At 40.6% G+C, this 27,726-nt stretch overlaps 1 protein-coding gene across 1 annotated transcript in view; it reads left to right on the top strand.

The window, feature by feature from the left end:
* Window positions 1-27,726, top strand: part of LOC117531562 — a 62,964-nt gene that overhangs the window by 7,828 nt on the left and 27,410 nt on the right. Inside the window, exon 7 of the mRNA XM_034194683.1 lies at window positions 34-215. Within this exon, the coding sequence (XP_034050574.1) occupies window positions 34-215 (182 nt within the window). The remainder of the gene's footprint in view (window positions 1-33; window positions 216-27,726) is intronic.

Raw genomic sequence — 27,726 nt, 5'->3', positions numbered from 1 at the left:
TCATTGACTCTCTCTTTCTTTTTTGTTTTGAAGTCTTTCTACAAACATGTCTGAAGTCCAGCAGCTGAGGGACATGTTGAAACTACAGCTAACACCTGCTGATGAAGGAACGATCACAGACCAGGAAGAAGAAATGAGTCATTTAAAAGAAGAGAACAAAAGAGGTAAAGGGCTGAATGCTATTTTTAATCCTCTAAATCTCTTCCACAGAACAGGTTTGTTCACTCCTCATCGGGTATTCTTCCAGTGATTCTGTCAATACTTACACAACAGGATGAGGAAGATTTTGGTGAAAGATACATGTAAAATTTCTCCATATTCTTTAAAATCTCTGAATAATTTATTCCTGAATGAAAGTTACATCACCACCCTCAGTGTTTTGACTCCCTTTGTCCAAGATCAGCAGGGACTTTGAATTTACAAATGAACAAAGGCAACTGAAAGGATTATGGTGGCAGTGATTTGTGTATTCTGGCACATAGAGGTTTGGTTTATTTTGATCCAACACTTGGCACTAAAAGGTCAACATCAGTAACCTGTTGTACACGGGTAAGATCGGCTCTGGTTATGAGCAGACGAAGAATAATTATCTTTGCTCCCAGAATTTATTCATCACTGCAAAATTAATTCACATCAACAGGACTTAAGTGAATAAAATCCATTATTTTGTACAGCTCCCATCAACAATCCAAAATAGGGAACATTTCCTTGGTAACTTGGTAGCTGGTTTTGCTACCGTGACATGTCGACCTGAATAGTGTAAATGTGCAGAAATGTGGGTTTGAAAAAGAGAGGGAGGGAGAGAGAAAGAGAGTCTGTGATTGAAGTCTGGTCCCAGAAACAGTCTTTGTGAACAGAACTATCTTTGGTTTTGTGATATCAGTCCACTTAGCCTGTAACAAAAGCTGACTCAGGTTATTGAAACTTGTTGATGTTCGTAACTGAAAATGTCTTCTCACAAAAATATGTGAAATGGTAAATGCACTGCATTTATTTTGCGCTTTTCCATCTGCATCAGACACTCAAAGTGGATTACACACTAATGCCTCACATTCACCCTGATGTGAGGCTGCTGCCATACAAGGCGCTCACTACACACCGGGAGCAACTAGGGGATTAAGAACCTTGCCCAAGGGCCCTTAGTGATTTTCCAGTCAGGCTGGGATTTGAACCAAGGATCCTCTGCTCTCAAGCCCAATGCTTAACCATGAGACCAGGGATTTTCAGAGTGTGGGAGAGTGAGCCACCCTCAGAGAACAAATCAATAGCTGCCCCCCCCACCGACACACATACACACAATTTCAACTTCTTTGTGTGCTTCATTTTATTCTTTTACACATATTAAATGCATTTTAAAAGTATTTGTGTGTTTTTAAGGAACAGTCTATGTATTTACACATTTTACACCCTTTTCAAACATTTAAAACATGTTTTTAAAGAACTTTCTATTCTATTTTTAACTTTTGTCATATTTTAAACATTTTTTTTTATTATTTAAACATCTGTGTGTTTTTAAATGTCTGGGATAACCAGTGGTGGGCACAGGTAACCAAAAAGTTAACTTTGATAACAGATAATCAGATAACTGAAACGTTATCTTTGATAAAGATAAAACAATAAACCACCCAAAAATGTATTGGAAGTTACAGATAACCGATAACAGATAAATTCCAGTATTAACTCTGACACATCTACAACTACTAATAAAACAAATTTAATAGCTTATAATAATATTAAAAATAACAACAGACCCCAACAATGAGACCACACTTTTCTTTCAACATTTGGCGCCTGCTGGAAGCTCTTGTTTACTACAGCGCTCCCAGCACAGAGGCACCCAGAGAGCAGCCATAAAGCCAACTCTCTATCAATTACAATGCTCCGGTCAGGCGCAGGTCTTGAAAAATAGTCATGCTAACTTATGGTTTTGATTATAAATAACATTAATACTGATAGAATAACTCCATTAATGTCAATTATATAATTTGTACAAAGTTAAAATATAACATATATCTTTTAATGTTGAATAATGCACTAATTCTGAGGTTTTGTAACAAACAGGCAGATCGCAAAGGATTCTGGGTAAAAGTGCCTCTGCTAAACACTGGCTGAGTCTCTCTTTTTGGAGCGAGGCGGAGGGGAAGGCGAAGGGCTACAAATCCCTCCGTTCAGAGGGGTAGAAGGAGCTTACTGCTGTCTCTGAAAAAACAAACATGGCGCCGAAAGAGCCGCACAAATGAAGCAGCTTTCATTACAGATTACGCTGTTTAGAAAGTTATAACTTGCCAAAAAACTTTACAGGCAGCAACGTGTATGCTGCTGGATGCATGTTGCGTATGTTGTCGTTCTGAAGAATATCGTAACGTCGCTCGTGCGCTGTGTTATAATGCATATACACATGAACGATACGATAAGACACTTTTATATCTCACAATGGAGAAAATCACGATAAAGTGTAAGCACGTTAATTTGTATGTTCATAAATCTTTGGATAATATCAGTCCCTGCTGTTGGATTTCAAGGTCTGTAACGTGTGTGTATTTTGTAAACAAACAGAGTCCTGAACACACTCATCTAATAAGCTTTCAGGCAGAAAATGAAAAGTTTCATCAATGGGAATAAGTTGGAAAATATATACACACATATGTATATGTGTAACACATCACCTGATGTCCTAATAGACTGATATTATTTGTCAAGGAAATTTCTAAAGGAAATAAGGCTGGATGCAAAAAATGTGAGAATTTGAAAAAGAAATAAGGTTGTAATTCCATTAAAAAAGTGAAACTTGTATAATGTATACATTCATTGCACATAAAAAAAGCCATTTGCAAGCCAAAAAGTTGATTTGACAATCATCTGACATAACCGGGGTCAAAATAAATAGAACACTGCTATCTACTGGTTCTCACACGCTTAGTGAACACTACTGACCAGTAGATGGCAGTAGAGGCCTTGAAAACAAAATTCCAGATACAGTAATCCCTGTCTGCTACATTTAAAATGCGTGGAATTTAACAAACACAAATAAAACCAACATCTATAAACGCAGAAAATATATTCAAGAGAGTTTTAGGCACTAGAGTTTAATGCTGTTGTCCGTGGAGCCTGAACAGAGTGTCTGAAATGCATTTGTCCTGTCGTGATGTATTGAGATTACATCATCCTACCCAAAATACATTGCGGGTCACAGAATGCGCTCACAAAACCTTAAAAATTAGCACATTACTTTAAAACTAAAACATATATCTGATATTTTCACTTAATAAAACTTCAGACATGACAGTAATTTTAAATAACTTGTCCAAAATTAGTTTGGTTAAAATTTGACCATAAGTTAAAAATGTATGCCTCTGGATGATATCGCCAGCATATCGGTATGGTGTTAAAGGAAATGTTGTTTTTTTTCCTTTTGGGGCTGTTTCTCCTTTGTCTGCAGAGGATTGAGATGCTTTTTATATAAGCGGCTCTCTTCTGTTTGCAAATGTTATAGCTGTGCGTCTGTTACAAAACTTTTAAAAGGTGAGTGCTAAACTAATTTTAAAAGTGCTTGTCGCTGTTCAGCTTTGTTTATTTTATTTATTGGTTTAAAAGTTATCGGACAAAGATTAATCGGAAGATAATTGGTCCGATAATGGTTTTTAAAGTTATCTAAAAAGATGATCCGATAAAGAAAACATTATCTTCGATAATTATCTGTTATCGGATTATCGGAAGTGTGCCCACCACTGGGGATAACTACCAAATTTTAACATAAAAATATGAACAATGACAGGTACAGCAGCCAACGATGACCACCCTACCAAAATTCCTTGGTCTGAATCATGGTACAGATAAGATTTTAGCAAATTTTTGTCACACAACTTTGAAGATTTCCTGCAACTTGGGGTTTCAATGAGATAGTTTAAGTCAGACACTATACGCAACACAGTGAAAGGTCCGCAAAACTAAGCTTGGAAAGGAGAATTCACCAATGGCATAAGATTAAGGACACGGTCACCGGGACTAAACTCGCAACTCAGTACATCTGTCATACTTCTGCGTCATGCTTCTGCGGCTTGCCTCTACTGGTGGTTGGCTCTCACTGCGGTATTGTATCACTTCCTGTTCCGGAGCACAGCGGTGTTTTTCTGTATCTGTTAGCTGTTTAATCTGCGCAGTTAGATTGATCTAGTTATCTAGATTACGATTTGTTTCCCAGTGTAATCTTTACGTGCCTTAACTAAAGCACTCCTTCTGCTGAATCACCTCTAAATTATTTACACATTATTCACTTTGCGTGTTTTTAGGAATCCGCTAGCTTAGCGTAGCTACTAGCTCTTAGCCGATTTAGCATGGCGGCTTCTCCTGTCTCTCCCGCACTTTTCTGCTCTGGGTGTGAAATGTTTAGTTATTCCTCGGCCTCCTTTAGCAGTAACGGTACTTGTAATAAGTGTAGCTTATTCGTAGCTTTGGAGGCCAGGCTGGGCGAATTGGAGACTCGGCTCCGTACCGTGGAAAATTCTACAGTTAGCCAGGCCCCTGTAGTCGGTGCGGACCAAGGTAGCTTAGCCGCCGTTAGTTCCCCCCTGGCAGATCCCGAGCAGCCTGGAAAGCAGGCCGACTGGGTGACTGTGAGGAGGAAGCGTAGCCCTAAACAGAAGCCCCGTGTACACCGCCAACCCGTTCACATCTCTAACCGTTTTTCCCCACTCGACGACACACCCGCCGAGGATCAAACTCTGGTTATTGGCGACTCTGTTTTGAGAAATGTGAAGTTAGCGACACCAGCAACCATAGTCAATTGTCTTCCGGGGGCCAGAGCAGGCGACATTGAAGGAAATTTGAAACTGCTGGCTAAGGCTAAGCGTAAATTTGGTAAGATTGTAATTCACGTCGGCAGTAATGACACCCGGTTACGCCAATCGGAGGTCACTAAAATTAACATTAAATCGGTGTGTAACTTTGCAAAAACAATGTCGGACTCTGTAGTTTTCTCTGGGCCCCTCCCCAATCGGACCGGGAGTGACATGTTTAGCCGCATGTTCTCCTTGAATTGCTGGCTGTCTGAGTGGTGTCCAAAAAATGAGGTGGGCTTCATAGATAATTGGCAAAGCTTCTGGGGAAAACCTGGTCTTGTTAGGAGAGACGGCATCCATCCCACTTTGGATGGAGCAGCTCTCATTTCTAGAAATCTGGCCAATTTTCTTAAATCCTCCAAACCGTGACTATCCAGGGTTGGGACCAGGAAGCAGAGTTGTAGTCTTACACACCTCTCTGCAGCTTCTCTCCCCCTGCCATCCCCTCATTACCCCATCCCCGTAGAGACGGTGCCTGCTCCCAGACTACCAATAACCAGCAAAAATCTATTTAAGCATAAAAATTCAAAAAGAAAAAATAATATAGCACCTTCAACTGCACCACAGACTAAAACAGTTAAATGTGGTCTATTAAACATTAGGTCTCTCTCTTCTAAGTCCCTGTTGGTAAATGATATAATAATTGATCAACATATTGATTTATTCTGCCTAACAGAAACCTGGTTACAGCAGGATGAATATGTTAGTTTAAATGAGTCAACACCCCCGAATCACACTAACTGTCAGAATGCTCGTAGCACGGGCCGGGGCGGAGGATTAGCAGCAATCTTCCATTCCAGCTTATTAATTAATCAAAAACCCAGACAGAGCTTTAATTCATTTGAAAGCTTGTCTCTTAGTCTTGTCCATCCAAATTGGAAGTCCCAAAAACCAGTTTTATTTGTTATTATCTATCGTCCACCTGGTCGTTACTGTGAGTTTCTCTGTGAATTTTCAGACCTTTTGTCTGACTTAGTGCTTAGCTCAGATAAGATAATTATAGTGGGCGATTTTAACATCCACACAGATGCTGAGAATGACAGCCTCAGCACTGCATTTAATCTATTATTAGACTCTATTGGCTTTGCTCAAAAAGTAAATGAGTCCACCCACCACTTTAATCATATCTTAGATCTTGTTCTGACTTATGGTATGGAAATAGAACACTTAACAGTATTCCCTGAAAACTCCCTTCTGTCTGATCATTTCTTAATAACATTTACATTTACTCTGATGGACTACCCAGCAGTAGGGAATAAGTTTCATTACACTAGAAGTCTTTCAGAAAGCGCTGTAACTAGGTTTAAGGATATGATTCCTTCTTTATGTTCTCTAATGCTATATACCAACGCAGTGCAGAGTAGCTACCTAAACTCTGTAAGGGAGATAGAGTATCTCGTCAATAGTTTTACATCCTCATTGAAGACAACTTTGGATGCTGTAGCTCCTCTGAAAAAGAGAGCTTTAAATCAGAAGTGTCTGACTCCGTGGTATAACTCACAAACTCGTATCTTAAAGCAGATAACCCGTAAGTTGGAGAGGAAATGGCGTCTCACTAATTTAGAAGATCTTCACTTAGCCTGGAAAAAGAGTCTGTTGCTCTATAAAAAAGCCCTCCGTAAAGCTAGGACATCTTTCTACTCATCACTAATTGAAGAAAATAAGAACAACCCCAGGTTTCTTTTCAGCACTGTAGCCAGGCTGACAAAGAGTCAGAGCTCTATTGAGCTGAGTATTCCATTAACTTTAACTAGTAATGACTTCATGACTTTCTTTGCTAACAAAATTTTAACTATTAGAGAAAAAATTACTCATAACCATCCCAAAGACGTATCGTTATCTTTGGCTGCTTTCAGTGATGCCGGTATTTGGTTAGACTCTTTCTCTCCGATTGTTCTGTCTGAGTTATTTTCATTAGTTACTTCATCCAAACCATCAACATGTTTATTAGACCCCATTCCTACCAGGCTGCTCAAGGAAGCCCTACCATTATTTAATGCTTTGATCTTAAATATGATCAATCTATCTTTGTTAGTTGGCTATGTACCACAGGCTTTTAAGGTGGCAGTAATTAAACCATTACTTAAAAAGCCATCACTTGACCCAGCTATCTTAGCTAATTATAGGCCAATCTCCAACCTTCCTTTTCTCTCAAAAATTCTTGAAAGGGTAGTTGTAAAACAGCTAACTGATCATCTGCAGAGGAATGGTCTATTTGAAGAGTTTCAGTCAGGTTTTAGAATTCATCATAGTACAGAAACAGCATTAGTGAAGGTTACAAATGATCTTCTTATGGCCTCGGACAGTGGACTCATCTCTGTGCTTGTTCTGTTAGACCTCAGTGCTGCTTTTGATACTGTTGACCATAAAATTTTATTACAGAGATTAGAGCATGCCATAGGTATTAAAGGCACTGCGCTGCGGTGGTTTGAATCATATTTGTCTAATAGATTACAATTTGTTCATGTAAATGGGGAATCTTCTTCACAGACTAAAGTTAATTATGGAGTTCCACAAGGTTCTGTGCTAGGACCAATTTTATTCACTTTATATATGCTTCCCTTAGGCAGTATTATTAGACGGTATTGCTTAAATTTTCATTGTTACGCAGATGATACCCAGCTTTATCTATCCATGAAGCCAGAGGACACACACCAATTAGCTAAACTGCAGGATTGTCTTACAGACATAAAGACATGGATGACCTCTAATTTCCTGCTTTTAAACTCAGATAAAACTGAAGTTATTGTACTTGGCCCCACAAATCTTAGAAACATGGTGTCTAACCAGATCCTTACTCTGGATGGCATTACCCTGACCTCTAGTAATACTGTGAGAAATCTTGGAGTCATTTTTGATCAGGATATGTCATTCAAAGCGCATATTAAACAAATATGTAGGACTGCTTTTTTGCATTTACGCAATATCTCTAAAATCAGAAAGGTAATTCATGCATTTATTTCCTCTAGGCTGGACTATTGTAATTCATTATTATCAGGTTGTCCTAAAAGTTCCCTAAAAAGCCTTCAGTTAATTCAAAATGCTGCAGCTAGAGTACTGACGGGGACTAGAAGGAGAGAGCATATCTCACCCATATTGGCCTCTCTTCATTGGCTTCCTGTTAATTCTAGAATAGAATTTAAAATTCTTCTTCTTACTTATAAGGTTTTGAATAATCAGGTCCCATCTTATCTTAGGGACCTCGTAGTACCATATCACCCCAATAGAGCGCTTCGCTCTCAGACTGCAGGCTTACTTGTAGTTCCTAGGGTTTGTAAGAGTAGAATGGGAGGCAGAGCCTTCAGCTTTCAGGCTCCTCTCCTGTGGAACCAGCTCCCAATTCAGATCAGGGAGACAGACACCCTCTCTACTTTTAAGATTAGGCTTAAAACTTTCCTTTTTGCTAAAGCTTATAGTTAGGGCTGGATCAGGTGACCCTGAACCATCCCTTAGTTATGCTGCTATAGACGTAGACTGCTGGGGGGTTCCCATGATGCACTGTTTCTTTCTCTTTTTGCTCTGTATGCACCACTCTGCATTTAATCATTAGTGATCGATCTCTGCTCCCCTCCACAGCATGTCTTTTTCCTGGTTCTCTCCCTCAGCCCCAACCAGTCCCAGCAGAAGACTGCCCCTCCCTGAGCCTGGTTCTGCTGGAGGTTTCTTCCTGTTAAAAGGGAGTTTTTCCTTCCCACTGTAGCCAAGTGCTTGCTCACAGGGGGTCGTTTTGACCGTTGGGGTTTTACATAATTATTGTATGGCCTTGCCTTACAATATAAAGCGCCTTGGGGCAACTGTTTGTTGTGATTTGGCGCTATATAAAAAAAAAATTGATTGATTGATTGATTGATTGATTTCCTTCCGGGACAATTCCAATTTTTCCCGAGACCGTTCACCAGCTCTATACAACTTAAACCTAAATCCATGCACATAGACAAGAATGTTTTGGGGTGGTTCATCAGGGAACCTTCCATCTTGTAACACTGGTGGCCTTCATACTGTGTGACCAAACACTAAATAATTAGGGCTAAACCCTGTGCTTTCCTGCAGTACATCACAGGCAGCAAGTAACAGCCATGGCCGGCCCTCCTCCCTATCTGCTGACAACTACATACAATATGTACGAAGCAAGGACTTAACAGCCATGGCCGGCCCTCCTCCCTATCTGCTGACAACTACATACAATATGTACGAAGCAAGGACTTTAAAGTTTGATGAAAACGTTCCAGAGCTCCTTGGCTTTGGGCATGGAACACTGTGGATTTGTTATATTTAAATTTAAGCTGTTTAATGACATGAGCAAATAAATGAGAAGTAAAATTAGAACCCTGATCTGACTGGATAATTTTTGGAATACCAAATGTTGAAATAAATTGAGTCAATGCTTTTACAATTGATTTCGACGTTATAGTGCGAAGTGGGAATGCTGCAGGATATCGTTACTTGGCACATTACAGTCAGTAGGTAGCAATGCCCTGATTTAGAGTGTGGCACAGGTCCAACACAATCAGTAATTAGATGTTCAATAGGCTGTCCTATAGCTGGTATCGCATACAAAGGTGCTGGCTTTACAACCTGGTTTGGCTTACTGGTGAGCTGACAAGTATGACAAGTCCTAATAAACTGAGCTACACTTTGTTTAAGATGTGGTCAGAAATAATGACGAAGGATGTGATTAGAAGTTTTATGTACACCCAAATGATCTGCCACGCCACCATGTGTAGTCTGCAAAACTTTATCTCACAGTGAAGTTGTCACAACTATTTGCAAAACCGGATCCCCCAAAAGCTGGTCACTCTGTGGAACCCATTTCCTGACAAGAACTTCATCCAACAGCAAATAACAGTGAGCACTAACTCTCACCGCTGACTCAAGCACAGTTCAACATACAAATCAGACAAAGTTGTATCAGCATTTTGCTCAGCTACTAATACGTCTTTAGAAACAGACAACTGTTCTACATAACGTTTGTCTGGCAACTCAAGATCTTTCTGCTTATGCTCACTCTCTTTAACTCTCGAAGCGGCACTGGTCATAACACAAACTGGAAACACATCAGAAGGGACACCGCTGCAGTCTGGAGACAGACCTGTAACGACCACCAAAGGTTGCTTCAGAAAGATACTAGGTTTACTATCTGCTCACACTTTTCTACCCACAAGATCATTTCCTAAAATCATGTGTACCCCCTCTACTAGTAACTGGGGTTGCACACCAAGAGGTACATCACCTTTTACCAGGCCACAATCCAAAGTAACTTTGTGTAAAGGAGAAAAAAATGGAACTAAACCCATCCCTTGTACCATAACACAAGCACCTGTATCAGAAAGTTTAGAAAATGGCAACACAGACTTTAAAATAAAAGAATCTCCTGCTCCAGTATCTCTCAAAATTCAGATTGGAACCTGCTCGCTAGTGCCAACCAAAGACACTACATCATCGGAAATGAAAGCTGAAAAATCACCACGAGGAGACTGAGAATCACCCTCAACTTTAGAATGTACAAACTCACCCTGGAGGTCAGAAACTGTAGCGGGCGCTGCCATTACAGCAGGTTTAACTTGCCCCGACCTTTTAGATCTGCGTAAAGGACATTCTCTCATCCAGTGACCCTCAACAAAACGGTAACAGCAGATATTGCTATTAACAGGTCCTTTACACCCTCCATGACCAAATTCCCACTGGGGCTTGTGATCAGAAGCTCCAGACAAACACAAACAACCCTCTTTACAATCATATTCTTAATGACTGCTCATGTTTTCCTCAAAGTAAGCGCCTTGAGGCAGCTTTGTTGTGATTTGGCTCTATATAAATGAAAATAAATTGAAATTGAAAGTAACTTTTGTGTGTTAGCACACACTGATCTGCAAGGGGTGTTGCTTTAGATGAAGTAACCCCGCGCTCATTAATATACATTGCAACTGCCTCAGTTATTGAATTCGAACTGCTCTAACAATTAAGTCACACATCCCCTCAAAAGTAGCAACCTTTGAAGCTGTAGACCAGTGAGTAAACACAGATGTTGAATCACGAACGAACACTGAATAAGTCTGTGAATCAAGCTTTTTCTTAAACCGAAAACGTTGACGTGCCTCAGGCACAAGCTCATACACTTTCAGCACTGTTGACTTAACTGTACCATAAACCCTACCCTCAGCTACATTCAGTGCTGAAAAAGCTTCACATGCTTTACCCGTGAGAACATATTGCAACAACGTTGTCCGATCCAAATCCGACCAACCTCGTGAATCTGCAATTCATTCAAACAGACTGAAATAAGTATCAACATCCGACTCATCAAATTTAGGTAACAAACAAAGATTTTGAGAAACCTCAAATTGTGGTGTAGAATCTACGACCGGCCTACATTTCAACCATTCCAGCGCCAACTGCATTTGTAATAGCTCCTTTTGCTGTTCAAACATCATTGCAGTTGTACTAAACTGATGACAGGCTTCCTGACAACCAAGAACTCCAGCCTCCATAATCTTGTAGTGCTCAGCTATTACAGTTAACTGCTCCTGCTCTTTAACAACCAAGTACAAAAAGTAACTCACCTGCTGCCAATATGGGTTTAGGACAGGAGACACTCCCCACTATTCTCAAAAACAGCGAACTAACTGTTCCCCAGTCTTCATGCAGTCACATATGGTGGGGAGTTATGTACACAAAACCAGTGGAGTGAAAAAGCAACCAAAACCTGGAGGTGCTCCCGAGCTGATGTTGGGGGAAAAAAGGGAAGGGGAATCTCTGCCTACGTTCAATGCACCCTAAAACAAAAATGCCACGAGTCTCATATGAAAACTCGCTGATAAGCTTCAAAAGGGGAGGATTCCCACCTGGACAGAAACCCAGCCAAAAGCCCAAGGTGAGTCACAGACAAAATGAGCAAAAAGCCAACCAACAAAGGAACAAATGCTCACTGCTGCCCACCAAAACAATAGTCTAACCAAAGATCCGCTCAAAACAATTGGAAACTCAACCAACCTTAACCAAACTAATCAACTAAACCAAACAAACAAACTTAAGTTTAACAAGCCAATTTGGACAAGCCCCCGCATGTCACAGGCCAGCTCATAGCCCACGACAAAAAGAGAGGGGAGGCAAGGTTTAGGCCAATCAAAAGGATTTTATTGTAAATCATGACTTTAAATAAAATAATGACAATGAGGTGTGGCATGTCAATATGTAAAGTGTATGCAATGCATGAGTGTGTGAACATGTATGTGCAAATATGACTGAGTGTAAAACCAAAATCTTAACAAAATTGAATGAATAAAGTTTACCTATGGGAGCAAGCAGAGAGAGTGAAATGTTACTGGAGCCCTGCTTTTAGAATGAGCACCGGGTGACTCCAGTTAGACATGGCCCGCCCCTGCAATGCAGAGGAGAGACCATGACAATATCCTGTCTATGAATATCACATACAGGACTGGTGACAAGACGCAGCCCTGGTGGAGGCCAACCCCCACCGGAAACGAGTCCGACTTACAGCCGAGCACCCGAACACAGCTCTCGATTTGTGAGTACAGAGATTGTATGGCCCTGAGAAGGGACCCCTCACTCCATCCTCCCACAGTATCTCCTGGGGTATTTGCTCATACAGCGTCTCCAAGTCCAAAAAAACACAGACTGGATGGTCATACTCCCAGGCCCCCTCCAGGATCCTTGTGAGAGTGAAGAGCTGGTCAGTTGTTCCACGACCAGAATGGAATCCACATTGTTCCTATTCAATCAGAGGTTCGATTATCAGCCGAACCCTCCTTTCCAGCACCCTGGCGTAGACTTTACCAGGGAAGCTGAGTCATGTGTTGCCCCTGTAGTTGGCACACACTCTCTGGTGCAAACAGCAACATTACAAGGTATTAATTAAATTGGTTGGCTTATATATTGTTAGTGAGTTGTAATGTCACTATAGATGTGTTTATGTCATATTTGCCGAATTGTGATATCTTGTTTGAGTGTTGTTTAGGTAATCATCCATCCATCCATTTTCAATACCCAGTGACTCCAATAAAGGGTCACAGGGGACCGGAGCCTATCCCAGCAGTCATGGGGTGTGAGGCGGGGTTCACCCTGGACAGGATGCCAGTCTGTCACAGCGCCACATATAGACAAACAGACACATTCACACTCGCGCCGAGGGCCAATTTAAAGTTTTCAGTTTGCCTAACATGCATGTGTTGGGATGTGGGAGGAAGCCGGAGCACCCAGAGAGAACCCACACAAACATGGAGAACATGCAAACTCGACACAGAAAGGCCACAGGTGGGAATCGATCCCATGACCATCTTGCTGTGAAGAAACAGTGCTAACCACTAAGCCATCGTGCTGCCCTAAGTAATAATATTAAATGTATAAAGCATTTTAAGTGAGGAACAGAAATCAACAGTGATAAACATAGCCACAGACAAACATTAAACAAAGATCCCCATATCCAAAAATAAAATCAGTTAAAATCTCAAAACAAATAAGTACAACAAGCAAAAATAATGAAAAGATTAAAACCCATAAAACTAATTACAGGCAACAGAAATTATGTTTTAAAAATAGTCTTAAAGTCACATTTCAAATGCCAACAGGCAGCCTGTTCCACAAGATACAAGCATGGCAAGGAAAGGCTCTGAAGCCTGCTGACTTCTTTTTAACCCTTGAGCCACAGAGCAAGTCTGCATCCAAAGACCGCAGGGCACGAGGAGGCACATAGGGCTGAACAAGTTCAGCAAGTATGTGGAGTTCATGACCATTTAGAGCCTTATATGTCAGCAACAAATCCTTGAAATCTGCTCTTCGAGTCACATGAAGCCAATCAAGGGAAGCCAGAATGTCTGTGATCAAACCTCTTGGTTTTCATCAAAACTTAAGCAGCAGTATTCTGTACCATCTGTAGACATCCTATACTATTTTGTAGCAATCTGGAAAATAAAGCATTACAATAGTCAGTTGTGGAAGAAAAGGCGTGAATTACAATTTGTGAAATTTAAAACAAATCCTGATTTACATTTCCACTTTTATCAGTTCCATCACTGCAATAACTTACTGTTGTCAGGTCAAACTCACCACTCTGCTACTTTATTTTAATGAGTGTTCTCACATTTATTGTTAATTTGTTTCTTTGCAGGCATGCAGCTGTTGTTGGTGATTAAAGAAGAAACTCTCCCTGAACACCAGGAATGCAATCTGAGTGTTGACCAGGAGGACATTAAAGAAGAAGAGAAGCTGTGGATAAGTCAACAGGGAGAGCAGCTTCAGCAGCTGGAGGAGGCAGATCTCACCAAGTTTGGTTTCACTGCCGTCCCTGTGAAGAGTGAAAATGATGATGAAAAACCAGAGTCATCACAGCTTCATCAGAGCCGAAGTGATGAGAGCACAGAGGCTGAGCCTGTAGCCAGCAGCTCATCTGTACACAGAACATTGACAGCAGAAGCTGATGGAGAGGACGATGGAGGACCACAACCAGCCAGAAACTCAGGTCCAAACAGTCATTTACAACCAGATACCAGTGGCAGGAAAATGACCAATATTGTTCATTCAGGCATCACTGATGAGAAACAATTTAAAGCCTCTAAATATGGAAAAGCATCTGATCACATGAACAGCTCAGAGCAGCAAAAAGGGAGGCAAGCAAGCAGAAAACCATTTATCTTTTCTGATCAGAGTAAAAAACAAAAGGGCACTCTGAGCAAACACATTAGAATTCAGACAGAAAAAAAAACATTTGGCTGCTCTGAGTGTGGTAAAAGTTTTGGACGAAAGGGCCACCTGAACGAACACATGATAAGTCATACTGGGGAAAAAGCATTTGTCTGTTCTGAGTGTGGTCGAAGATTTGGAGTAAAGAGCAACTTGAACAAACACATGATAATTCATACAGGAGAAAAACCATTTGTCTGTTCTGAGTGTGGTCAAAGATTTGGACTAAAGAGCACCTTGAACATACACATGATACTTCATACAGGAGAAAAACCATTTGTCTGTTCTGAATGTGGTCAAAGATTTGGACTAAAGAGCCACCTGAAAAGACATATGATAATTCATACAGGGCTAAAACCATTTGTCTGCTCTGAGTGTGGTCAAAGATTTGGACGAAAGAGCACTCTGAACACACACATGATAATTCATACAGGAGAAAAAGCATTTGTCTGTTCTGAGTGTGGTCAAAGATTTGGACGAAAGGGCGTTCTGAACACACACATGATAATTCATACAGGAGAAAAAGCATTTGTCTGTTCTGAGTGTGGTCAAAGATTTGGACAAAAGGGCAACTTGATCACACACATGATCAGACATAAGAAGTGGAGCAGGAGGCCAAAGGCAGTATTTGAGGAGAGGATAGGACATCATCTTGAAGAGAGCCCTCGGCTACAACGTCAATAATGTTTTGGGTGCAACTGTAGACCCTTGGGGCCCATTGCACTCTTTTAAAAGGAAATTCAAGATAAAAAAAAAAGTCAAAAACCATTTGTATGTTCTGAGTGTGGTCAAAGATTTGGACTGGTCTGAACAAACACATAATAATTCATACAGGACACACAAACGAAATGCCAAGACCTTAAAATCACCTGTGAACAACATGGTCATTGAAAGAAATCTTTCAGTCTGCTAACATTTTTTTTTTTTTTTTTTGCATAGTGGGTAAGGCTTTACGGTCAGAAACATCTGTAAAACCTAAAATCCTACATGTTAATTCCTGTCGAGATCGCTGTGAGAAGCTCAGTCCTCCCCCAGTCGAAGGGGGTGGACTGTCTGCCAGCTGCTATTGCAAAGAAGAAAAAAATGCCGTTCACTTTCAGCATACCGATACTCAAAGTGGGCAGGAGACATGAAGCGTAAAGCTCCTTTCACTCATGGTTTCATTTAAAACCAACTACATCCGGACAATTTATCTGAACTAATGGCAACTCTGTTATTTTTCCTAAGTAAAAATATGATATTGCACACATTTTAAAGTTTAAAGTAATGCGCTAATTCTGAAGGTTTGAGTGGTAAACACACACGTGCCGAAAGGCATTATGGGAAATTCAAATGATCTGCTCTCATCACCCTCAGTTGGGACATGTCCAGCTCTCCACAAGTTCTTTTATACTCACTCGACTGGTAAGCACTGAAAGCCGAGATAGACATGTCCCAACTTGTCCTCTAACACTCTGAAACGGAGGTGTTCCTTTGTCTCGCTTCATCAGCGAATCGGTCGTGACACGCGAAGCCTCCGCGCGGCTTTTCATGACAAAATCTCTTGTTAAAAGTGAAATCTGACGGAAAATGGCTGATGTCCAGGTCTTGTGATAACCAGAGAAAGAGCACACGGCGGTCTCGTATCCACAGAGCCATCAGCTTAGAAATGATCCAGTGGTTTGTGCCGCATCATCGCAGCTCACAGCGCGGCGCACCGACCGTCCTTAAAGGGGTTCTTAAACCTGTAGTTAAAGTCCTTATTCTCTGTGAAGCCGGTAAAATTTTCACTGAAAGCCAGATAAATTTTTCGAATGGTTTCCAGGTGCCAGTCTCTAACAGCTTCTGAAAAAATTCTGATGGAAAAAAAGTCCTTTTCATTCCGCCATTTCCAGACAATGAAAATCCGACGAGGGGGCGGGACCACTCCTTCCACAAGGCGTGCTCACAGGCGAATGCAGTGCAGGTTTAACTCATTCAATCCCAATAGTGGAGCAGATAACTAACAATTGTTCATTTCTGGAAAGAAGCACCAAAGTTGGCACAAATACTCCTTATTCATTACTGTTTTGAAAAAACTGAGTAGCCACTTGAATTTTCAGTAGGCGGCCAGGTAGGGGTCAATTGAAGAATTACACAGGGGTCAAAATTTAAAAATGCTCCAATCATATTGAAAGCTATACCACATTAATTGTCTGATCACAACGATACCAAACAGGTATAGTTTGGACTATCTATGACTGAATGTTATGGAGTTATGGGGTAAAAACAACAAGAATGGTGACAAAGGTCAATTTCAGTTTGGACAGGGGTTAGAAGTTAAAGTTGCTCCAATTTTGGTAAAAAGTGATGCAAATTATTGGTTGAACTAATAGGATTAATAAGGGTGATTCTTAGACTACGGGCACTTATTATGTCCTTTGATCATATTGTATGAAAAACAGAGAAAAGGGGAAATTTCACACTTTTATAGTTATCTTTACAATGAAAGTGTGTTAAGAAATTTGTTCTAGTAGTCTGATGACTTTTTCACCTTTTTTCAGCATCATTATATGCACATATTGCCGTTTTGTGCTTGTCCCACACCCAGACTTTTGATCTTCAATGATATAAATGAATGGTAAAGAAACGTTTTTTCTAATGTTTTAAAATATCTCTGAATAAAATATCAGTAAAATAATCAAAACATAATTGGGGTATTCAATGTCATACAACTGTTGTGATTTTTTTAAACAAAATGTAGTTGTCCCACACTGTTGTCGTAATTTCCACCACAACACTGTAATGTCCCTCAACAGTTTGTATGAAAGATTGTTTGGGTAGTTTCTATGGAGATAAACAGTGACATCAGAGCACATGTATATAGCGCCAAATCACAACAAACAGTTGCCCCAAGGCGCTTTATATTGTAAGGCAATGGTGTGGTGGAAATTACATTTACAAGGCCAATAGTGCCCGTAGTTAAAGAATCACCCATAAATGAAATCGTTTTGACTGTGTTGAATGCTTGGTCTGCAAGGTAAAGGTAGAGCAATGTTGACGTCCATTGGATTCTATGACATGTGACATATGTTACCCTGTAACATGACAACTAAGCATGCCACATAGTGCAAACTATTCCTTTTTAAAACCCTATTAACTCAACCAATAATTTGCATCACATTTTACAATATTTAGAGCAACTTTAGAGCAACATCTGATCTTTGTTACCATTCTTGCTGCTTTTACCCCATAACTCCATAACATTCAGTCATAGATAGTCCAAACTATACCTTTTTGGTATCGTTGTGATCAGACAAATAATGTGGTATAGCTTTCAATATGATTGAAACATTTTAAAATTTTGACCCCTGTGTAATTCTTCAATTGACCCCTACCTGGCCGCCTACTGAAAATTCAACTGGCTACTCAGTTTTTTCAAAAGAGTAATGTCTAAGGAGTATTTGTGCCAACTTTGGTGCTTCTTTCCATATTTGAAGGATTCCTCTGTAAATATTCTGTTATCTGCTGCACTACAATGAGAGCAAATGGTTTTTCCTTTTCTTTTTTCAGCAACATAAATGGAAATGGTGCTTTAGTTTCCCAGTTATTAGTTATCTTCAGCTGCTTATCCAGGTTTTTAAATTGTTGAAAAAAAAATTATCGTTATTATTAGTTGCAAAAAATGTTTTTAAATTGCTGAAAAACAGTGACACAGATTATCTTAAATAGATTTGTTGTATATTTAAAGTGAAGCTTGTGTTTGCATATTTTTGTTAAACACACAGATGGCGCTGTGTCAACCCCCTGAAGAGAAAGAACACACTTTTTTTTATGTAAATGAACTGACTGATCAAAAAACACCTTTAGCAGACGGATTGTTATTGGATTTGATCAGAACTTTCATCTGTTCATCAACAGGGCGGATTTATCAATGCAGCTTTTGTGTAAACGCTTCACACACGAGGCTGTTTTTCACAGGCTGTGGTCACAACGTGCACACGCAGTGTCAGGAACGCTCCGAAACTCACAATGACTCAAAGAAATAAATTATTTGACCACTTTAGAAAGAAAACTTGGACTTGTCTGATTCGGGTAAAGTTCTAAAGGATCTCTTCTGTCCAGAAGGCAGAGTTCATGCTGACTCTGTCCTGACGCAAAATCATCAAGGCTGGACACAAGATAGAAAATTTACTGCATCCCAACAACAAACACAACGTCCACAAGACACATCGAGCGACTAGTCAAAAAAATAATTAAATAATAAACGTGCTGCAGAGTAAATTCATCCAACACAAATGACAAACTGTTAATGAAAAGAGCTTGCTTTTATACTCTGTCTCACGATGTTAAAGTGATTGATGTAGCTCTGCTGTTCAGATTAAAGCTACTGTGTGTATATTTGTGAAAACTGCAGCAAATAGTGTTGTAAAAATTTCATTTATTTGGCCAAATAGATTTTAATTGGTGTTGAATGAAGTAAAAGCTGTAGAAAATCTGTCCACTTAAAATGTGTTTATTCTGAAGTATTTAAATAATGAGGAGGTTAAAGTCTTTCTATAATATGATGCTGCTTTAGAAAAGAGCAGCAGTGGTTAGTGAGTGAAATAAAATCTTGTTCAGCAGAACAATTTGCTGTTTTCTTTACCGTCTCCACCTTGTTTTACTTTAAATCCTTGGATGCGATCACAAAAGGGTTTTTACAAAAAGGTAGATGTTGAACAGCTTAGGATTTTTTTTCTTTTGCTCTGTTCACATTTCTTGCTCACAGAATGTTGAAATTTTTCATTGTGGTGAAAATAGTCAAATTCATCACAACACGTTTCAGGGTTCTCCCCCAGAAATTTTGAGTATAGTGGTGCTGTTGGTAATTATCACCCAAGGCGGGGCGTGTTGCGAGTCATTTTGACTGGTTTTAGATGCATTGAAAGCAAGAATAATAGACAAAAAATGACACTTATGTTATAATATTAAAGTTCTGTTTTGCATGTTTCTGTCTCAGTTAATAAAATAACATCTAAAAGTTTAAAAACTTTGATGTTTGATGGACATAATATTTGCTCTCCCCTTCAAAAATGACACACTACCTTTCATCAAGTAAGACAGGCAGTGTTTTTCTGTCGTGTTGACAGTTTAGTTTTTTCTTTTTAACATTTTTCAGTGGGATTGCATACTTTTTAAAAACAATATAACTAGAACCGGACCGATATATCGGCCGGCCGATATAAGCCCTTTTCAAAGTAAAACCCCTGGCAAAAATTATGGAATCACCGGCCTCGGAGGATGTTCATTCAGTTGTTTAATTTTGTAGAAAAAAAGCAGATCACAGACATGACACAAAACTAAAGTCATTTCAAATGGCAACTTTCTGGCTTTAAGAAACACTATAAGAAATCAAGAAAAAAGATTGTGACAGTCAGTAACGGTTACTTTTTTAGACCAAGCAGAGGAAAAAAATATGGAATCACTCAATTCTGAGGAAAAAATTATGGAATCACCCTGTAAATTTTCATCCCCAAAACTAACACCTGCATCATATCAGATCTGCTCGTTAGTCTGCATCTAAAAAGGAGTGAACACACCTTGGAGAGCTGTTGCACCAAGTGGACTGACATGAATCATGGCTCCAACACGAGAGATGTCAATTGAAACAAAGGAGAGGATTATCAAACTCTTAAAAGAGAGTAAATCATCACGCAATGTTGCAAAAGATGTTGGTTGTTCACAGTCAGCTGTGTCTAAACTCTGGACCAAATACAAACAACATGGGAAGGTTGTTAAAGGCAAACATACTGGTAGACCAAGGAAGACATCAAAGCGTCAAGACAGAAAACTTAAAGCAATATGTCTCAAAAATCGAAAAATGTACAACAAAACAAATGAGGAACGAATGGTAGGAAACTGGAGTCAACGTTTGTGACCGAACTGTAAGAAACCGCCTAAAGGAAATGGGATTTACATACAGAAAAGCTAAACGAAAGGCATCATTAACACCTAAACAGAAAAAAACAAGGTTACAATGGGCTAAGGAAAAGCAATTGTGGACTGTGGATGACTGGATGAAAGTCATATTCAGTGATGAATCTCGAATCTGCATTAGGCAAGGTGATGATGCTGGAACTTTTGTTTGGTGCCTTTCCAATGAGATTTATAAAGATGACTGCCTGAAGAGAACATGTAAATTTCCACAGTCATTGATGATATGGGGCTGCATGTCAGAGCAACATTTTTCCTGAATCAATCAGAAATGCTGAAAGATCAACATGACAGAAGAGACGGACATGAACTGAGGACAACAAGGTGTCCAGATTTACAACGCTGCCGTTCAGCTGCTGGAGTGTAAGTTGCATTTATTTACTTGCTGTGAGGTTACAGAATCGATCTACAGAAGTGTTTAGAAAGTCAAACAGGTTTTATTAGGGCCCGAGTAGGCAACATCCTACGAGGACCCTATTGTAATTGCGCTGTTTTTTTTATTATTATTATTATTATTATTATTCTCACTTTTGAAATCGAAATTTCGGCCTCTTCCCGTGCTCAAAAACTCACCAAACTTTCCAAAGTCGTCCGGCCGGATCCGAAATTCGATATTTTGGGGGCGTCACACATGCTTGCAGAAAAATCGCGAAATAGCGCTCCCTAGAAATTTTCAAAAACCCCTCCTCATTGGTCTTTTTTCATCGTAGCCTCACGAAATTCGGTACACATATTTACCATGCCAGGACGCACGAAAAAGTCTCTTACTGTCATGGTGAAATATCGACAGGAAGTCGGCCATTTTGATTTTAAGTTTCGATTTTGCCATTTTTGGCCATTTCCACTACTTACATTTGAACGAACCCGTCCTAGGGATTTCATCCGATTGTCTTCAAATTTGGTCAAAATCATCACAACACAATGGTGATCAAAAGTTATCAAAAGATTCTAATTAAGTCAAAAGGCGTGGCTGCTAGGGGTCGTCAAACTTTGGCGAGCTTTTCGGAGCACGCCATTTCACTTCGAACGGCTGTCACGCCCACATACTTCATCGTAGATCCTTCAAACTTGCTGGACATGATGAGGGCTCCGCCCTGAATGTCTGCATATCTTAAGTTCCCACTTGCGCCATAGCGCCCCCCGGTGGTGGCGGGAAATGTCCTATTTTTACTTTAAGAGGTCCTGATGTCACATACTTAACCCAATCAACTTCATTCCACTTCTAAAACATGCAGAACAAATTGGTGAACGTAGGCGATGAACGCCGTGAAGTTACGAGTAATGGCATCCGTGTGGCGGCGTGCCGAATATTGCCCACTCGCCATGAAATTACGTTCTTCATTTTGACGGCTTTAATTTTGTCACATCATCATGAAAATTGATACACAGGTCAAGCACGACAACCTCTTACAATTCATAGGGGCGTCGCCCATGGGCGGGGCAAAATGCCTTAATAGCGCCCCCTTGAAACTTTCAAAACCCCCTCCCCATAGGGTTTTTTTTGGAGTAGGGAGATGAAAATTGGTACACGTGTGACTTCCAAAGACGTACAAAAAAGTCTCTTGCACCATGGGTCTACTCCAAACAGGAAGTCGGCCATTTTTAATTTTCTTCTCATTTTGGCGTGATTTCCACATGTTGTATTTGAATGAACTCCTCCTAGGGATTTTGTCCAATGCACTTCAAATTTCTTACAGATCACCCAGAGATGATACTGACCAAAAGTTATCGAAAGCTTTTCTGTATGTCGAAGGGTGTGGCCGCTATGGTGCTGCCATTTTGACCATCATATGAACATTATACTTAAACAGGTACTAAAGTCACATATTTAACCCCATCAACTTCCTTCCACTTCTAAAACATGCAGAACAACTTGGTGAACGTAGGCGATGATCGCCGTGAAGTTACGAGTAACGGCATCCGTGTGGCGGCGTGCTGAATATTGCCCATTCACCATGAAATTACGTTCTTCCTTTTGACGGCTTTAATTTTGTCATATCATCATGAAAATTGAAACACAGGTCAAGCACGACAACCTCTTACAATTCATAGGGGCATCGCCCGTGGCCGGGGCAAAATGCCTCAATAGTGCCCCCTTGAAACTTTCAAAAACCCCTCCCCATAGGGGTTTTTTTTGGAGTAGGGAGATGAAAATTGGTAGACGTGTGACTTGCATAGATGTACAAAAATGTATCTTGCACCATGGGTCTACTCCAAACAGGAAGTCAGCCATCTTGAATTTTGTTCTCATTTTGGCGTGATTTCCACATGTTGTATTTGAACAAACTCCTCCCAGGGATTTTGTCCAGTGCACTTCAAATTTATTTAACAGCATCCACAGATGATACTAACCAAAAGTTTTCGAAAGCTTTTCTCTATGTTGAAGGGTGTGGCCGCTGTGGTGCCGCCATTTTGACCCTTCGCCATAGAACATCGTCATGATAACTCCTTCATGCTTTGCCTGATTGACTTGAAACTTCACATGTATGATGACGGTTGGCCCCTCAACACACCTGGCCCCTCTGTTTCTACACTGAGCGCCCCCTAGTGGATGAACCATCAACATGTCATAACTCCTTCATGCATTGTGTGATTTGCTTGAAATTTGAACTGTGGGATGAGTGGTTGCCCCTGTACGCACATGCCCACATCTGGTCACAAGAGAACACACTGCCCTGGGTAGGTGGCCGCGCGGAACGAGGGCCCGTATATGACTGCTTGCAGTCCTAGTTTACACTTTTTCTACTTCTGCCTTTCTAATTGTAAATACATTTATCGGACACACGAGGGCAGCATTTCACCAAACATATAAGTTCTCAGGATTTTCGTGAAGAAACTTAGTTTGTGTGAAAGCACTAAATTTGGTGTTTATGTTGATGAAACAGTTGACAAGCCGAGGAGGTTTTCTGTCCTGTTAAAGGATAATAAATTCTCTGATCTTAAAAATTCTGTAAGCATATAATTTAGAATATTTATGACTAAATGTTCTGGAGTTATGGGTTAAAAACAGCAGAAAAGGTGACAGGTCAACTTCAGTACACACAGGGGTCAAAAGTGAAAGTTTCTACAAATGTGTTAAAAAGTGATGCAAATTATTATGATCAGTCAAATAATATTCAGTCTGATTGGAGTATTTTTAAATGTTGACCCCTGTGTAACCCTTGGTTGACCTCTACCTGACTCCAGCTGCCACCCTGGGACGTTTCCATGTGTTACTGAACCACAAGACAAAAAGTCACATCGGCCAGAAATGAAATTAGTGGTGCTGATTTTGTCTGCTGTCGTCTCCAAACAACAAAGTCACTCACTTCTGACAAATACTCGGATGTTGACCCGTGAGGAACCGCGGGTTCTAGATGTGGTCATTTGTACTTTATATGGAGGACAGCTGACTTAACAATTCCCTTATCGATCCTTCAGAGCGGCCATTGTTTTTGAGTGTGTTTGTCAGGAAAATGATCATTTCTCTACACTGATTACAGACTCTGCAGTGGCTCTATAATCAACTGCTTCTGTAACAGCTCCACTTTGAAGCAGTGATCCAGCGAAGCAGTGCTCCGATCCGCTGCTTTGTTGGTTCATTGCTTCACTGTTTTTCAGAAGCAGCAAGTCCTCTTCTTAATCCCTCTCAAAGCCATTTAAAGATGTCAGTCGTGAGTCACTTTTGTGCGGATTAAAGTCACTAACTGGGACTCCTGTCTAGTTGCAAGAAAGAAATGAGAATTGTCCTCTGTTCCATTCGCAGAGCTCCAAACGCTGCGCGGCTCTCTGCCGAGTCAAGTTAGAAAGATAGAGTCCGGTCGGAATTAATAACCCATCCATCCATCCATCCATTTTCTTCCGCTTTATCCGGAGTCGGGTCGCGGGAGCAGCAGCTCAAGCAAAGCCGCCCAGACCTCCCGATCCACACAATGACATCTCTTTTCAAACGTTTTTGATGGTATGGCCAATTTTTTCCCCAAAACCTATATTACTCATATCTTTGGACTAAATGAATGCCATTCTGACCAAAAAATAAACTTTTTTTTTTTTTTGCCAAATAAGTGTCTGGACTGGACTGGAATTTAGACAGATATTCACAATTTCAGTCTGATTTCCCATATTATGCATCTCTGTGGATCCATTGGATATCATTCATGCAAAAAAATTAAAAATAAATTTGCCAAATAAGTGTCTGAATAAGTAACTAGTGACTAAATTCACTCTGGTGACGTACCACAGGTGCAGGACCTCTGAATCTGGAGTGGAGCTTTTAAAACATCACTGGTTTCTGCAATGAAAGTGGAAATGAGAGAATTGCTGCTGAGACTGAGGAGACCTCAGCTCATGCTCACATACTGGGTCATCGTAGCAATCATCAAGGCTGGACACAAGATAGAAAATTTACTGCATCCCTGGGACACAACGTCCACAAGACACGTGCACCACATCGAGCGACTAGTCAAAAAATAATTAAATAATAAATGTGCTGCAGAGTAAAGTCATCCAACACAAATGACAAACTGTTAATGAAAAGATGAGTTTTCATTTACACTCTGTGTTAAAGTGTCTAATGCAGCTCTGCTGTTCAGATTAAAGCTACTGTGTGTAGATTTGCGCATCAGCAACCATTGCAGCATCTACTCCACTTTGTATTGTCTATGTTCGTCTACCGTCGGTTTGTGGCTTTTTCTCCACTGGTGCTGAATTTTTGTGCCATTTCCAGGTTGTGCCTTCGTCTTCCATAGAGTGAGGTTCTCTCATATTATAGACTGAACAGCAAATATCAGCAAAAATAAATAAGACAAACTGTGCTTTATGATGATAAATGGACAGTTCAGCTTGGTGATGGACTGATGAAGCCGATCAATCAATAACATCGATTATAGTTTTTCCTCGTTATACACACAAAAATGAAACTATGCACACAATTCATAAAATCTGAAGCTCATGAATCAACATCATGACTACAAACTGATGAACTCTGAGCACAACACCATGGTTTCACTCAAAGATTCTATCAAACTTATCAAACTTTGTTCACTTTGTTGTAGAAACACTGAGCTTCAAAACGCAGCACCCTGATAAACAGAATCAGAAGACTTAATTTATCCTGAAGGAAACTGCTGATGTTCCAACTGCACAGATAAACAGAGATACAAGTCAACATGAAGAGCAGGAGACTGGATAAGAAAAACAACCATTGTAAGTTCTTTCAGCTTTTCTCTTTTTGCTCAGGGTCGCCACAGCAGATCTGATATGTATCTGTATGTTAATTTGGCACAGGTTTTACACCGGATGCCCTTTCTGACACAACTCCACATGACATGGAGAATGGACACAGGTGGTCTTGAACTGGTGACCTTCTGGCTTTGAAGGAAGCGCTCTTACTCCCATGCTGCCCTATAATAAAAATAACCATATTAGAAGAAAATAAAATTGAAGTAGGGACGTGTATAAAAATTCTATCCCATACCAATATTAAATCTGACTGAATTCAGAAGGAACATAAAAACCCTTTAAAATGACACCAGAATCATGCGATTAGCTTAACTATTAAGGAAGTTATGGGCGTTTTTGTACTGGGTATCGAGCTTGTTTTCCTGGCCTTAAGGGCTCCTTCACACATACTGTGAAGTTTGGTTGAATACGGCGAAACAGGTCAAAAACAGTTCGAATTAGCGCACCACGAAACATCGTGCCAACGGACAGGCGTGCACGATCCCGGTGCGAGAGTTCGTGCATGTGACGGTGTGTTTTGAGCAGGAACACAGTGTGAGGTCCACCACATCACGCTGCTTATGTGGAATAAATAAAAAATAAAAACCAGCTGGTACCTGTGGGACCAGATAGCGCCGCTAATGTGGAATAAATAAAAAAATAAAAACCAGCTGGTACCTGTGGAACCTCATGGTGCTGCAGGACAACAATAAAAAAAGAAAAAACATACCACCCCAAAGCCTCCCAAAAGCTCTGATTGCCAGTCAGAAACTCTACCACTGAGCTATGGAGCTGTCCTTTGAAAGCTGCGGGAACCTGCCTCATATCAGGAAGGACATCAAAGTATAACAAAAAAAATTAAAATCACACACCATATAAAATTACACCGCATTTATCAAGCGAGCAATACAAATATGATCCGTCTGTTCCTCTGTAGATGACTCATGGTCACAGACATACGGTCATGAAATGGCATGAATGAGAAGCCGTTCGCTCCTCTCATGTCCACATCTGCTGGTCCGGTGCATCCAGTCGCCCTGCGCGTGTGTTCTGCCCGACACGCGTGTATTGTGGAGGGTGCGCCACAGCACAGACACTGCATCATGTGAAACAGAGCTCATGTGGGTGACGTGACTGTCAGATTGCCCGTTGTGTGTTCTGATCTGGCGGTCCATTTCAACTTGCTAGCCTGTCAGTGACCACTCCGTGCGCACGCTCACTCACTGCAGTTGGTTGCCACAGCAATATATGTTTTATTTATGTTCACGTAAGTACAGCAATCGGTACATGTGTGTCACTTTGGACAACTGACACAAACTGCCGTGTATATGAGACATTATGATCATCACAGCTGTAGTACAACATGCAGGTGCACGCAGCAGGTTTAGTCCATGTCTGTCTAAACACAATAGGTGTTGTCCAGCTGAGATGTCCAGATCCACAGATCCCCGCAGCTGCTTCTGTCGGCAGCCACACTTCCTGTCAGTGGAGCGCACACACCCACATGTCAGTGTGTGTTTGCAAAGACACACTCGTGGGGAACTTAGACAAATTTCACAGCAGTACGACAGTGATTGTCTGCAGTCTGTTGTCATGCCAAGAGTGTGAATGGCCACACATTTTCTAAGTGCCATGAGAGTGGTGTTAGATGTTCATGCATGTCAGAATTTGGCCGACACCTGCCGCGAGAGGGTTTGATGGGCTTGCACAGCGCACACTCTTCTTTCAGCTGCTAGTGTGCGCAAAGAGTTGTAGCAAAAGGTGTACGAGGCGTTGGAAGCAGCTACGAAATTACACGGTTTGCATAAGATTCTTAATTCTTAATTAATGCGCAATTCAACCAAATTTGCACTATGTGTGAAGGGGCCCTAATGAATGGATGAAACAACAGGGCCTTTGTGACTGCCTTGGACTTTTTTCCTTCATATATTTTCTCATAATCCACGATATCTCCAAGAAATTTTCAGAAATGATGGATTACCACCTCTCCTTCATTCTTTCATTTTAAATGGTATATCATCTCAACACTGGCAGTCACTGGATTTTGGCTATCGACCAGAAT

This window comes from Thalassophryne amazonica, chromosome 18 (genome assembly GCF_902500255.1).
Source record: "Thalassophryne amazonica chromosome 18, fThaAma1.1, whole genome shotgun sequence".
Lineage (NCBI taxonomy): Eukaryota > Metazoa > Chordata > Actinopteri > Batrachoidiformes > Batrachoididae > Thalassophryne > Thalassophryne amazonica.
The sequence above is the reverse complement of the archived record's forward strand: the minus strand, read 5'-3'. Positions and strand labels throughout refer to the sequence as shown.